General features: G+C 37.5%; 1 protein-coding gene across 1 annotated transcript in view; it reads right to left on the bottom strand.

Annotated features, from left to right (window-relative positions):
• LOC150095987 (uncharacterized) overlaps nt 1-14840 on the bottom strand; it is a 340717-nt gene that overhangs the window by 206607 nt on the left and 119270 nt on the right. The window contains exon 4 of the mRNA XM_090409460.1: nt 14221-14260. Within this exon, the coding sequence (XP_090265586.1) occupies nt 14221-14260 (40 nt within the window). The remainder of the gene's footprint in view (nt 1-14220; nt 14261-14840) is intronic.

Genomic DNA, 14840 nt, shown 5'->3' with positions numbered 1-14840 from the left:
ATGTATATAAAACAAATGAAGAATAGAAAAAATGTGGAGTCAGATTTTTTTTTTTTAATAAATGAGGATAGAAATCTTGTGACTACTGAGAGATTAGGATGATGTGGCAAAGTTATTTTAGAGATCTGTTAAATAAAGACAAAAGCCATAGTGAAATACATTGAAATGAATACAGTGATAAGAGAGAGATAATAAGGAAATAAGTGGGGCAGAGACTGAAGCATTAAATATGATGATGAATGGAAAATCCCCTGATGGCATCAAGTATAAGAAACAACATAGAGGAAGGTCTAAGAGAAGAGCAGTTTGGTCATAACCAACTAGAATTACACCCAAGTTATAATATATCACTAATAATTAATACTGAAACTTATCTTTTTTTCTCAGACTGTATGTGGCAAGGTATTGAATTGTTTGCCCTGTATCAGCAAATTGGAAGTCTATTTTTAAATTTTACTATAAAAACAAATTATATGATAAATCATACTTGTCACTTTACTTAGCAGCTGCAGAGACACAATGCTTTAGTGCTTACTGTATGCAAAAGTCATGCAAATGGTGATGGATTTTTGTAGCTACACACATTTAAGCAAATTAATTTAGTGCTTGCAATCTTATTCATTATAGCTAGATGAAAAAAGTGCAACATTAACCCCCCAACTGGCCATGATCTATAGACATCTAGCTAAATCTGGATACGATTCTGTAACACCTATTGAATAAAGTGGATAAGAAGTGCAATTTGGTCTCACTATTTCATCCACCTTGGCTGGTAGGTAGGTTAAATGAGAAATAGGGTTTTAGTACATTAATCCCTCAAAATGTCACTACTGATGTATGCTACAAAGCACCTTGACTGAAGTGTTTCTTCTATGAAAAACTGCCTTGATCAATATTCCCTCTAATTTCTGGCAGGCCATGTGTGTGCATGAAAAACATTTTGCACAAATTTCCAGTCTCAGTATATGTGCAAGACCACAGTCTCACACATACTCCACAGGCAATCCATTCCAATCGTGCACCACTCAGAGTAAAACCTTGCCCTCATTCCCTTCACTGCATTCATTCTCAACTTCTATCTTGTCTACTCACCACTCTCTGCAAGATGAAAAAGTCCATCTACTGGTATTCTGCATGACCCTTTCAGAAGTTTGTAAGTCTCAATTATGTCACCCATCTTTGTCCTGTTTGCAGCCCAGAAATTATTATCAGCTGGTCTTCATAATCTGTATTCGACAATCATGATATCATCTTTAACATTCTCCTTTGCATCACTACAGAAACCAGAGACCAGACCTGAACACAATAATCTAAGTGAGGTCATATCAAGGCCCTGTAAAGTGGCCAAATGACTTCTTTTATCCTTACTTGTTAAGGTTTGTTTCTGCATTGCAATTATCCTCTGAGCTGTATTTACAATCTCTGATATATGGTCCTTGAAACTTCAACAGCCTATCTACTAAAACTCCAAGATCCCTAGCCTGATTAGTCTTCTAGTATAATCCCACCAAAATGATATTATACTGGATATCTCGTTACACCAAAGTGCATTACTTTACTAATATTAAACTTGCAGCCATTTTCACATCCCATAATTCTAGCCTATTAAAATCCAAGTACTATATATCAGTATTCCTGATTACCCTGCCTATCTTTACATCATCATCTAACATGTATGCTATTTTTCAAATCCTTCCAATATCATTAATGTAAAGATCGAATAACAATGGACTAAGGATTGATCTATGTGGTATATCTTAAATCTAGGGGTGCTTAAGGGTCAAAGCTGTATAACTGAGAGGAGACCTCCACATAGCCTTTAAAGGAATGCGGAGAACCGACCAGGGCTTCTGACCTAATGTCCAATCCTCACCTTCTCGTGGTGCACCCTGTTGGGTATCTACTTTGATACTGAACGAACGAGGATGGGCTGGCAATTTGGGATTTAGCCGACCAAATTGTATTCTTATTGGTTAAACGAAAATAAAAAATGATGGTACAACATGACAAAATTTCATGCCGGCTGGGGCGTCGCCCGGTTAAACAAGGCCCCCGTTGTTTTCGCCAGGGAACCAGGGCAAACAGCGAAAAGTCAGCTACTGGAACAAATCTGAAAACAAACCCCAACTCAACATCACCAGAGTTAAAGATCGGTACTATCAACGTAAGAAGCCTGAATGGCAAAGAAATGGAGCTAGCTGAGGAATTAGATAAGTACCAGATCGACATAATAGGGGTGACTGAAACAAAAAAGACCAAAACTGGTGAGATCTTTCTGAGCAATAAATACAAAATGTTATATTCAGGCAATGACAATCAAGGAAAAGAAGGAGTAGCCATAGTATTCAACACAAAATACGAGGCTAATCTTCTTGAATGGCAGTCAGTCTCAAGTAGAGTAATGTGGGCAAATATGAGAATGGGGAACTGGACAATGAGACTTATTTGTGCCTATGGTCCCACAGAAGGTTCTACTAAGGTAGAAGTGGAGGAATTTTTTGAGGCTTTAGAAAAAGCAACTGACACAATGAAAAAGGAAAAGTTGGTCCTTGTTGGGGATCTAAATAGTAGAGTAGGAAATGATTGTGAGACATACAAAAATATTTTGGGAAAATTTGGAGAAAAGAGCAAAGCTAATAATAATGGCAAATATCTGTTGGATTTCTGCTCAGGACATGGACTGGTTATTACTAACACCATGTTCCAACATAAAAATGTGCACAAATTCACATGGAGAGAAGAGGCTAGGAATAAGAAAAGTCTCATTGACTATGTTATTGTTGATAGTGATGTTTTCTCCCTGGTGCAGGACACCAGAGTGTACAGAGGATTTGAAATTGGAAGTGATCACTATTTAGTCTTGAGCAGGATAAAATTGAATTTCATATTGAAAAGAATAACATGTAAGAAAGTTTTAAAGCGAATAAAAGTTGAGCAGCTCTCAGATGTGAACTGTAGACTAAAATACAGAAATATTATTGAAAAGAAAATGAAAGAGTTTGAGAACAGGAATCAAACCTTGGAGATTCAGTGGCAAACTCTGAAGGAAACATTGATTGATTCTGCCAGAGAGGCATGTGGTGAGGTTGTGTGCAAGGATAAAAAAATCAGAACTCCCTGGTGGACACAGGAAGTTAAAGAGGCAGTGAAGGAAAAGAAGAAAGCATATCAAAAGTTCCTAGCAAATAAGTCAGCTTTTACTCTTACAGAATACAGAGACAAATGTAAGAAAGCTAAACAGTGTGTAAAACTAGCTAAACAAAAGTCATGGGAGGACTTTGGCAAGAATATAGAAAATAAATATCAAGAATGTGGCAAAATATTCTGGAGGTTGTTGAAGAAGCTTAGGAATGGAGGAAAGAGTGCTGTAAAAGGAATTAGAGATGATAAAGGTGAAATGAAAACAGGAGAAAAAGATATCCTTGAAGTATGGAGTAATTACTTTGAAAAACTGCTAAATGAAACAAGCAGGGATGACAGCACAGTAATAAAAAACACTGACCAGGCGTGCAGTCAGGAATACATATCCATACTTGAAGTAGAAAAAGCCATCAAAGACTTGAAATGTGGAAAGGCAGCAGGAGTAGATGATATTCGACCAGAAATGCTGAAGTATGGTGGTATAAGAGTCTTACAGTGGCTGCACTGCATAGTTCAGAAAGCCTGGACAGAGGGAAGAATTCCCGATGATTGGAGTAGAGCTCTCATAGTACCCATATATAAAAAGGGAAATAAAACTGAATGTGAGAATTACAGAGGTATTTCTCTACTGAGTGTTCCTGGCAAGATCTATGCAAGTATACTTGAGAAACGGTTGAGAAGAATTGTGGAAGAAAAGCTTGGTGAAGAACAAGCTGGATTCAGGCCAAATAGAGGCTGTCAGGATCAGATCTTCACTTTACGACAAATAGTCGAGAAAGCATGGGAATATAACAAAGATCTGTATTTAAGTTTTGTCGATTTGGAAAAGGCATATGACAAGGTGCCAAGAGAGAAGCTATTCAATACGCTGCAGTTATATGGTGTCAATGGGGCATTATATCAAGCAATACTTAGTCTTTATTTGAGTTGTGAGTCAGCAGTTAGAATTGAAGGAAGTACAGGAAGATGGTTTAATGTTAAATCTGGTGTGAGACAAGGATGTACATTATCCCCTCTGTTATTCATTATCTATATGGATCACATTATGAAGGAATGTGGTATTAAACCTGATATCAAAATTGGAGATGTTAATGTCAGCTCTTTGCTTTATGCGGATGATGTTATACTTCTAAATAAATCCGCTACAAGTCTGCAAGATTCTCTGACTAAATTGAATAGCTGTTGTAATAGATATGGTATGAAGGTCAGCAATAAAAAGACAAAGACAATGAAAATAGGCAGAATCATTGAAAATGTCAACTGTGTTGTGAATGGAGAACCTGTGGAACAAGTAAAACATTTCAGCTACTTAGGCACAATTTTTACTGAAGATGGTAAACTAAATATAGAAATAGACAACAGAATCAGCAAAGCTGGTATCGTGGGAAGTCAATTGAATAAATTCATATGGAATAAGAAAGAAATTAGTCGGAACACTAAATTAGCTGTATACAAGACTGTGTTCAAACCAATTTTAACTTATGGATCTGAGAGCTGGGTCAGAAGTAAAACACTTGACCAAAGACTAGAGACCGCCGATATGAGAGTCCTGAGAAAGATTAGAGGCGTGAACAGATGGCATCAATGGCAATATCATATTAAAAATGAGGATATTAGGAAAGAACTTGACATTGTCAGCATCCAGGAATGCGTTAGCAGAGCTAATCTCAGATGGTATGGTCACTTAAATAGAATGGGAGAGGAAAGATTAGCAAAACAAGTGTTCTCTGCCAGGTTGGCAGGAAAACGACCCAGAGGAAGACCGAGATATAGGTGGATTGATACGGTACAAAGTGCCTTAGACGATAGAAATATAAGATCTGATAATGATGGAGTCTTGACAAGTAACAGACTGATTTGGAGGAAAATTGTAGATAGGAAGTTAGTAATGATGTAATTTTTTCATGTAGTACTGTCATATCCTGTACACCCCTTGAGGGTACATGGCAGGAATTTGATGATGATGATGATGATGATCTTAAATCTAGACACCTACCTTCCCATATACTACTTTTTTGATATCTGTCAACCATCTTCTTATCCATGCTAATATTTTATAATCTAATCCTATATTCTCAAATTTATACAACTTCTATGCCAGTGATGGCAAACCTTTTTACCCAGGTGTGTCAAACATCTTTTTTTAAATATTGACGTTGTTGATGTGCCACTTGCATACATGAATTATAAATTTAACTACTTAATCATAGATGGCGACTTATACATATCATATTAGGCTATTTATTTAATAGGACATTGATATACAATCTATGAATTCATATTATACAATTAATTTAATAAACTGAAATTACTGAAATTAGTTTTTTCATCAGAATACCAATATTTTTCAACATCCAAGGTGTGTCACCTGAAACCCTCAAGTGTGTCAGTGCTGACACGCGTGTCATAGGTTTGCCATCACTGTTCTATGCTGCATCCATTCTTATCTAACTCAACTCAATGGTAATATTATAAAATGTGAGCAAGTTGCTGAAATATGACTTCCCCTAGTAAACCCATACTGTTCATTGCAAAGTACACATTCTCTGTCAAGTCACTTCTATATACAAGCTCTCACCAACTTTTTTCAAAATCTTCACACCCACTCCACAAATACTGAGAAGTTGATAGTTGGACAAATCAGTTTTGCACTGCCCTTGTGCAATGGGATAATCATACATTCTTTCCATTCCTGAGGAATCATCCCTATTCTGAGGCCTGATCAAAGGAACAGCATCTTAGCTGATATCCCATCTGCACATAATGCTGAATTCTTATTCAGTTTGTCAACAGCTCTAACGCCTCCTACTCATACATCTGTATTTCTTCATCCAATGAAGAGGCAACAATGAGCTCAATGTTGCATATACCAAATTGGTAGCTTTTAGCAAAATGGGCACTCATTAGTTGAACAGTCTCTTCTGCATCTGTCATCTACATCCAGTAGTTATTTTTTCATATTCATTCTTTCTTTTACTTTCAGCAATAATGGCAGAATTTGCTTTTGTTGTCAATAGCTTGCAGAGCCAGTTTCTTTCATACAAAGACTCTGCTTTCCATACAACAGTTTCAACTCTTCTAGCTTGCTCCTTATAATTTTTATTATAACATACTGACATTATCTTTATGTACATGATCTTCCTTCCACATCATCTTTCTCATATGAATCTGGTGATACACACTCATTTCATTGCTATTCTATTCTTTGGACTCTTGGGATGCTTTCTGATATTGTGTCATTTAAGTATTTTTTAAATGTTTCCTATGCAATGCTGACATTCTTCCCATCTAGCAAATGATACCATTGGACAGAACCTAGTATACTTCTCAATTAGCAATAATTCCCTGCTTTACTCTGTAGTTCAACATATAACCTTTTCTGAATGTCCAAAAACATCCAAAAAAGTAGCCATTTCCCAAATACAGCATGATCTCTGTCACTAACCAGATGAAGAACAATAACATCTTTATCTAAAGCCTCCAACTCCCACCTACACACAATATAATCAGATTAACATTCTTTGACCTCAAGTTTCTTCTGTCACATTTTGCTTGAGCAAGTTGTCTTGCAACAGCTCAATATATTATTCAAATTAAGTGGATATTGAATCCAACATCATTTCAAAGCTGAATAGAGAAACTACAAAAGTTTCGTGCCATCATACAAGTCCACTAGGAGATGTGTTTTACATTATGAGAAATACTAAGGATAGTGATCAGAGCTTACTTCACCTTTATTATGAGTTGCCCCTGTCATGAAAGGTTTGCTTACACTTGGATCTGCCGAAACTTTTATCGTTTCTATATTCGGCATGAAACTCTTGTAGTTTCTCTATTCAGCTTTGAAATTATGTTGGATTCAATATCCACTTAATTTGAATAATTTTGCATCACCGAAGTGAAGTCTTCTGGCTCTTTTTTCAATAATTCTTAGTGCCTTTTGTGATGTGACAACTTTTTTGGCAACTCATATGGTAAAGTATAAGTTCTGCATCACTTCAACCTGAGTATTTACATCTGGGTCTGGCTCCCATTGACGAGACCTCAACAAAGGTTGGAACCAGTCTTGGTAGTGATCCCCCCACACATACACACAATGTATAACATCATACATGTCTGCTAGGAGATATGTTTTACATTATGGGAAATACAAAGGATAGTGATCAGGGCTTACTCCACCTTTACTATGAGTTTCCCCTGTCATGAAAGGTTTGCTTATGCTTGGATCCACCAAAACTTTTATAGTTTCTATATTCAGCTTTGAAATCATGTTGGATTCAATATCCATTTAATTTGAATAATTTTGCATTGCCGAAGTGAAGCCTTCTAGCTCTCTTTTTTCAGTAGCTCAATATATTGTTTCATTCTTCTTGTGAGATTTCACTGCTATCCAATCAATGTTCAGATAATTAAAGTCATCCATGATACTCTTTTCATACCCATCATGTTTATTTTGTAGTGTAGTTCCTTCTCGCTAGCAACCTACCATGTGGTAGGTTGTAACAACACCTCAATGTCTGATCTTGTTACACTTCACACCAGATTGCTTCAAACTTATTGAAACATGGAAAATGGTTGCTAGTATTGTAATTGTAGCTTTCTGGCCTAACTCAAATCACCCATTATCATTAACAGCTCTCACCCTCCATTTCCTCTTCAATCCTGTTTATGCTTCCTAAAAACAATGTCTTCTTTTAACTCAATAACAGTTAGAATATCTGCATCTGATAGCCAGGTCTTGCTAATGCCTACAATGCCCTGTGTTCACAAGAACACAGGGCATTGTAGGCATACTTTCTGAGACATCTCAGAAAGTATGCATACATTGTAGGCATACTTTCTGAGACATGTTTCCTAAATGCTTTTTAATATACTCACTTCTGTAATCTACATGATCAGTTTTACAACTTCAAAATCTCTATACTTATCTAATGCCTTATGCTAATATTCTTGCACATGCTTAGTAAGTCCAAACTGGATGTACACAATCATTGTTTTATCATAATTTGGTCGCTTGGTGTCGCACGGATTAGATCGTCAGCTTGTCGAGAGCTCCTGAAAAGATCAGTATTATTTTGTGTTAACATTAGATATTTTACCAGAATTTTAAGTAGTATTGTTTGCTTTTTGTTTCTTGGTGTGTCTGTGCAATTTTTGCGTGTTTTCTGTTATTTTAATTATTATTTTTAAGAAAAGATAGCGTACACATGGCACCGATAAAGAAAAAAATGGCGGCCAGGTCGCCATGCTTGCTTAAGAGTTTTGATGTAAAAGAATTTATGCAATGTGCTGTCTGTGAGATGTATGCCTTGCGAAGAGCGGTAGGAGTCTGGTTAGAAAGTGATAGTGGAGTTAATATGTGTAGAAAGTGTAAAGAGAATGAGGACTTCAAGCGTGTTTCGTGTATCGAGACTGATATCGTTAACAGTAGTCAGAATGTAGAAAATGGCGGTGTACTAGAGAATTGCGTGGTAGTGCAAGATATGTGTGAGAGCGTCGCTGAAAGTGTAAATGAAGGTAGAAACACCGAAGGAATGGATGATTTGATCGATAATGAAAATGGTGAGATAAATGCGAGTAGCGAAATTGCCCGTTTAAATGGCACGATACACAGAGCCAAACGACAACTGGAGCGTATGCAAAAATGTGTGTTGAACGTACCGACAAATAACCGGCAGAAGTCTGTGACGGCAAATAATAGAATGTACGTAAACGTCAATAAAATGAAGGAGCGAGTGCTGTATTGGGATTCGCTATTAAGAGGCGTAATAATTGAGAGTTTAACGAAGTCGTACCAGCCGGGTGCGAACATAAAGGACGTCAGCGAATCTATTCGACTGCAAAAACAGAGGGTGAAAGAGATGATAATAGTGGCAGGAACGAATGATTTGAAAGAGGACAAAATGGAAATGATAGAGGATGTGAGGGAGTTGTTTGAGGTAGCAAAAGAGAAGAGTGAGAGAGTTAGGATGGTGAGTATCTTACCACGGTATGACAGCGAAGTGTTTAGAAGGAGGGCCATAATTGCCAATGACTTTATGTGTGGGTTATGCATGGAGAGTGGTGTGGAATTTGTGGATGTGTGGAATGAGTTCGATGGGCGAAAGGACTTATATAAGATGGATGGGTTACATTTGAATGGAGTTGGTGTACGGAGACTTGAAAGAGTGTTGATGAATGATGTGGAAGTGGATGTACAGACTCAGGGAAACTAGATTTATTAAGAGGGGGGGAGTAGATATGCAGACTTTAGGGGGGGCAGTTAAGTGTATGAATGAGTATATTATGCCCGGGCAAGTACGACGGACAACAAATCAGAATGGGATAATTAGTATAAGGAATCAAAGTAGGGATGGGACAAATGGGCTTCTGCGATTCATGTACACTAATGCCAGGAGTATTAGGAACAAGAAGGAAGAGTTTTTGGCCATGGTTGGCACTTCCAGGCCACAGGTTGTCGGTATTAGTGAAACATGGCTGACAGAAGATGATAAAGCTAGTGGGATTGAATGCGATGGGTATAGCATGTTCAGGAGTGACAGGGTGAATAAAAAGGGGGGAGGAGTGTTACTGATGATAGCTGATGAGCTTCAGCCAAGGAGTATAGAAGTTGAACTGCAGGATGGGGAAAAAAGCACATTTGAGGCTGTTTGGTGTGAGATACAATCTAGCAGAACAAAAGATACAATTGGGTGCTGCTATAGACCGGGTGATGGAGTGGATGGTGGGAATAGTATGCATAAGCAAATAGAAGAAATGAATGGAAGGAGGGTAATTATTATGGGTGATTTCAATTATGGTAACATTGACTGGAAAGAGGAGAGGGCACATGGGAGGAAGGAATTGGATTTTATGCAGTTATTAAGAGACAACTATCTACGGCAACATGTATTGGAAAATACCAGGGGGCAGAGAGTGCTGGACCTAGTAACTGCAACTAAGAATGTAGCTGTAACGAACATGACCATGTTGCCACCAATTGGTGAGAGTGACCATAAGGTCATGACTTGGGAGGTGGCTAAAGGAGTCGAATTTACAATTAAGACAGGGTATATGTGGAATTACCGGGCTGGTAAGTATGACAAGCTTAGGTGTGTGCTTGGCTCAATGCCATGGCATGTAAAACTGCAAGGGCTGGATGTTGATGGTGCATGGGAGGTGGTTAAGAACTGTTTGCAGGAGGCAATGGTTGACTGTATACCAAGAGTCCGAATAATAAATCAGGTAGGGGTTAAATGGATGAATAACACTATTAAGCTTGAGCTGCAAAAAAAGAAACAATTGTGGAGGGAATTTAAGGAGAAGGGTGACCATCAGGTGCATGAACAGTATAAAGCTCAGGCCAGGATGGTAACAAGGGTGGTAAGAAAAGCAAAAGCAGATTACGAAAGGAAATTGGCCATGCAGGCTAAAGAGAATCCCAAACAGTTTTTTCAATATGTTGCAAGTAAAAGGAAAAATGCTCATGGTAGAATGATCTTAAAAAATGCTGAGGGTAGGGAGGTAACTGAATCAGTCGATGTTGTGGAATTACTGAGCGAGCACTTTGCAAGAGTATATCATCCAGGTGGTGGCTTTGCGGAAATGGAGGAACCAACAGCTTATACTGGAATTGTGATGAATGAGGTAGAGGTAACTAGTCTATTACAGAACCTGAATGTCAATACATCTGTGGGATTGGATGGTATACCAGCTCGTGTCGTACGTGAAGCGGCCAAAGAATTGTCAGTGCCCTTGACCATTATGTTTAATTTGAGCCTCAGGACTGTGTCAGTCCCAAGGGGGTGGAAAGAAGGGAAAATAGTTCCACTGCACAAAGGTGGTTCCAAGGCTGCTGTTGAAAATTACCGGCCAATCAGCATAACAGGAATCATTATCAAGGTCTTAGAGAAAATAGTCAAGAGGAAAATACAAGATTGGATAGAAGAAAATGGGATACTGTATCGGGGACAGCATGGTTTTGTGAAGGGTAGGTCATGCCTCAGTAACTTGCTCACGTATTATAACACAGTGACGGCTGAACTGGATAAGGGTAATGGGTTTACAGTGATTCTGCTGGACCTTGCTAAGGCCTTTGACAGGATACCACATGGAATTCTAATCAGTAAATTGCAGCATATGGGAATGGACATAGGGTTGGTGAGATGGATAGGAGGGTGGTTGACGGAGAGATATCAGAGAGTGGTTTACTCAGGAGTAGAGTCCACCAGACAGCCTGTGACTAGTGGTGTACCACAAGGATCTGTTCTTGGACCACTGCTGTTTAATTTGTTCATAAATGATATAGGAAAGGATCTGAGAGGAACAGTTCATTTGTTTGCGGATGATGTGAAGTTGGGTAGGGCAATAGTGAATGCAGATGACATCAAAATTTTGCAGGATGATTTGGATAGATTGGAGGTCTGGGCTAGGGAGAATGGATGTCAATTTAATGTGGCAAAATGTAAGGTTATGCATTTTGGGGTGAAAAGATGGGAGGCAGTTTACTGCATTGGTGGAACTGTGCTCCAGGAAATTGATGAGGCACGAGATTTAGGAGTGTTGGTGGATAAGGAATTGAAATTTAGGGGACACATTGCAAAAGTGGCCAAATCAGCTCATCAAATCACTTGGTTGCTGAAGAATACGTTGACAAGCAGAGACAAGCAGGTTATTGTTCCTCTGTATCGAGCCTTGATAAGACCTCATCTCGACTACTGTGCTCAGATTTGGTCACCTAGGTTTCTTCTTGATGGGGAGGAGGTGGAGAGGATCCAGAGGCGAGTGACCAAGATGATAGCAGGTCTGTGGAATGAACCGTATGAGAACAGGTTGAGGATTTGTGGGTTGCAAAAATTGGTTGATAGGCGGAGAAGGGGAGATATGATTGAGACATTCAAATTACTGAAGGGTTTCTATAAAATTAATTCAGAAGATATTTTTGAGAACAGGGCTGGTTGTGGGAGGACTAGGGGACATCCATGGAAACTGGGCAAAAGTGTGGTTAGTAAAGGTGTTAGAGCTGGGTTCTTTACTTTTAGAGTAGTGAATGAGTGGAATGCGCTCCCTGAGTCTGTGGTGGATGCTGTGACAGTGAATGAGTTTAAGGCGAGGTATGATAGATACTGTATGAATGTCGAATAGTTGTGATGAAAATGATTTGGGGCCTCCCTCGATGAGTCTAATGACTCCCTGGAGTTGCCCGTAATAATAATAATAATAATAATAATAATCATTTCCATTAACACACATTCCTATCATTAACAAAGTTACATAACATGGTTGTTCTTTTGCAAAGATTCTCACCATTCCTCCCATCTTAATATTGTTTCCCTGACTCTGTGTTACATCTCATGCCAATTAATCTTTCCAGGCTCCTGATAACAAATACATTCAAAGTGTAGGCCATCCCTCTTATAGAAATCTTCTTCCCTCACACTCACTCTACCAGAGGTGTAACTAGGGAGGGGCAGCACTTTGAACCCTTTTTGAACTTTTGCAATTAATTCTAAAATACAGTCTTGAGAACTCATTTCCAAATATTGTAATACTACTGCGAATTTTCCTCAAAATTGTTATAAGTGTTGCTAGTTGTGAGAAGAGTTTTTCTATATTAAAATTGATTATGAATTACCTACATTACCATGAAATAGAAAATGCATCAATGATTTTGCTAACAGAAAAGCAAGAAAAATAAGATTTTAGATTGTTGAAATTAAGGTTTTACTTCAAAAATAAACATGGTGTTTTCATTTATTTCCCTATACATGGTTTGACTTTTTGTAGTATTTTTGGTGTGTATTGAGAGGGGCGGCAAGCTCAGGGACTGCCCCAGGCGGTAAAAGCTCTAGCTACACCATTGCACTCCACACGTCCATAAAATCAATAATTTTTTCTACACTGTCTATGCATCATTTGCTATCATAGTCTTTCTTAATTCATTTCTATCCTATCTAGTTTATATATTAACTACTTTCATTTTCTCACTTTTGCTTCTTCCAACAGTCCTTTCATATCCTCTTTTATACTGTATTTATCACCAGAGAAATCTTTTATTCCTACCAAAACTACCATCTTTTATTATTTTTCTTTTCTGCTTTTTAATTACATTTATTAATTTTCATTTTACCTCTTGGAAAATGAAGTAATCACATGGTTATCAACTGCATGTTTTATGATTGAATCTCCATACCATACACTATCCTTTTATATAATTGATTCTATCTACCTGATTATCTTTACTTGAAATCTTACCTGATAATATGCTTTTTTGTTTCTCATTTTGAGAGAAATTGGAAAAAAGTACAAAAATCATTAGAGAGGCATCAGAAGGACAAGAAGCCTCTTTAACGACTTTTGTACTTTTTCCAATTTCCCTCATTATCTGTCTTATAATTTCTTTAGTCTAGATATTTCCAAAGTTAATTGACACTCAATAGCTTTCTGAAATAGCATCATTCTGTTTACTGGGAAGCCAATCTGTCAGTAATTACTATTATTACATCAACTCTCCTGGAGTCAAAGACTCAAGAATTTCAATAGTATTTCTCTTTTTTTACTGCTCTATTGTTCTTGCAAGTTTTTAGGACCAATTTATGGCAATATTTTTATATTCATGATATTCCAACAAAATTTATCCAGGCCTCGCTGGCCGATTGGTTGGCATATCTGCTCTCCAGCCAAAAAGCTGCAGGTTCGAATCTTGCTGTGGGCATGGATGTTTGTGATTGTCTGTGGAAATACTAGTGGTGGTCGTCAGCGGTAGATGCAGTTGGTGTAGTTGCATTCAGTTGATGGATGAGTGGTGGAGGTAGTTGTAGAGCAGGTGCCCTCCCTCAATGAGTCTTTGGACTCTCTGGAGGTGTCGTGTAATAATAATAATAATAAATTTCAGGAATACATTAAAAACAGTATATTATTACTATAAAAACTAACTATTGTAAGAAAATATTCCAATAAAAACAGGTAAAAAATCACTAATTTCAGAGGAACTTGCACACACACACACGGACCTTCCGCTACATAGACCGTATGCAAATCAACCATATATAAAAATGTAGCTGATAGTTTAAGATGATATAAAAATGAAAATTAGCTTACCATTTTTAAGCTCAAACAGATCAAGAACAGACCTCTGATTCTATAAAAAAAAATAAAAATGATTTAGCATAATAAAAGGTGAATTAGTAACACTTCAAATACATAATGCACATTTAAATGTTTGAGGGGCACTCCAAACTTCAAATGATATTTTCATTAAGAAATATGTAGAAAAACTATATTGAAATGAAGGATAATTAATATCCATTAACTTGTGTTTTGACATAAGTTTTAAAGTGAACCAAGGTACCAGTATCTGATGTGAATTTCAACTGCATGTGGAATCTAATTCATTTCCAATGTGAATTTAACTTCACAACTGTAGCCTCAAGTGGCTGAGTAGAATAGCAACTCTTCTTTACAACCAACAAGTGAATATGAATCCCTTTATGGCATGGATATTTGCTATTTTTAAGTGGACAATGATTTTTGTTGCTCATGGGAGAGAGATCATTTATTGGAAATATGAAACAGCTAAAAACAAAAAAAACACACCCTATATAATCTTGATTAATCCTTTACATCCCACTGCAATCAGAGTTTGCACAAGAAATACTGTCATGACCAAGCTGTTTGTACATGGAGGCTGATGAATTCATATCAACTGCCTTAGTAACCCA

Source organism: Typopeltis vanoorti, chromosome 19 (genome assembly GCF_054136105.1).
Source record: "Typopeltis vanoorti isolate ZY-2024b chromosome 19, IOZ_Tvanoo_1.0, whole genome shotgun sequence".
Classification (NCBI taxonomy): domain Eukaryota; kingdom Metazoa; phylum Arthropoda; class Arachnida; order Uropygi; family Thelyphonidae; genus Typopeltis; species Typopeltis vanoorti.
This window is presented reverse-complemented; position numbering and strand designations above follow the sequence as displayed.